This window comes from Eimeria mitis, genomic scaffold (genome assembly GCF_000499745.2).
Source record: "Eimeria mitis Houghton genomic scaffold, Emh_scaff3043, whole genome shotgun sequence".
Taxonomy (NCBI): Eukaryota; Apicomplexa; class Conoidasida; order Eucoccidiorida; family Eimeriidae; genus Eimeria; species Eimeria mitis.
The window spans coordinates 3,623-3,898 of NW_013571389.1; the positions used below are offsets into that span (position 1 = coordinate 3,623).

General features: G+C 37.7%; 1 protein-coding gene across 1 annotated transcript in view; it reads right to left on the reverse strand.

Moving 5' to 3' along the window:
- Nucleotides 1-257: 257 nt before the first annotated feature.
- EMH_0061690 (uncharacterized protein) overlaps nucleotides 258-276 on the reverse strand; it is a gene marked incomplete at both ends in the record, with an annotated part of 2,733 nt that continues 2,714 nt past the window's right edge. The window contains one exon of the mRNA XM_013497950.1: nucleotides 258-274. Coding sequence (XP_013353404.1) covers nucleotides 258-274 — 17 coding nt within the window. The remainder of the gene's footprint in view (nucleotides 275-276) is intronic.

Sequence of the window (276 nt, forward strand, 5' to 3'; positions counted from 1 at the left end):
TTCTACTTTTGCTGCAAGTACCCTCGCTATCCCCAGCAGCATTTGGGGCTGCATGCGGTGTATATACAGCTGAATATATTTAAATAAATAAATAAATAAAAAAGAAAAATATAAACCCAATCGACCAAAACAAACAAAAAAAAGAAACAAAGATGAAACACAAATATCTACTCTCCCTTCTATACTTAATAATAATGTTTTTGCTTCTGATAGAACGCATGCACGTGCTGCTGCTGCTGCTTCTCTTGCTGCTGCTCCTACTGCTGCTGCTGCTTC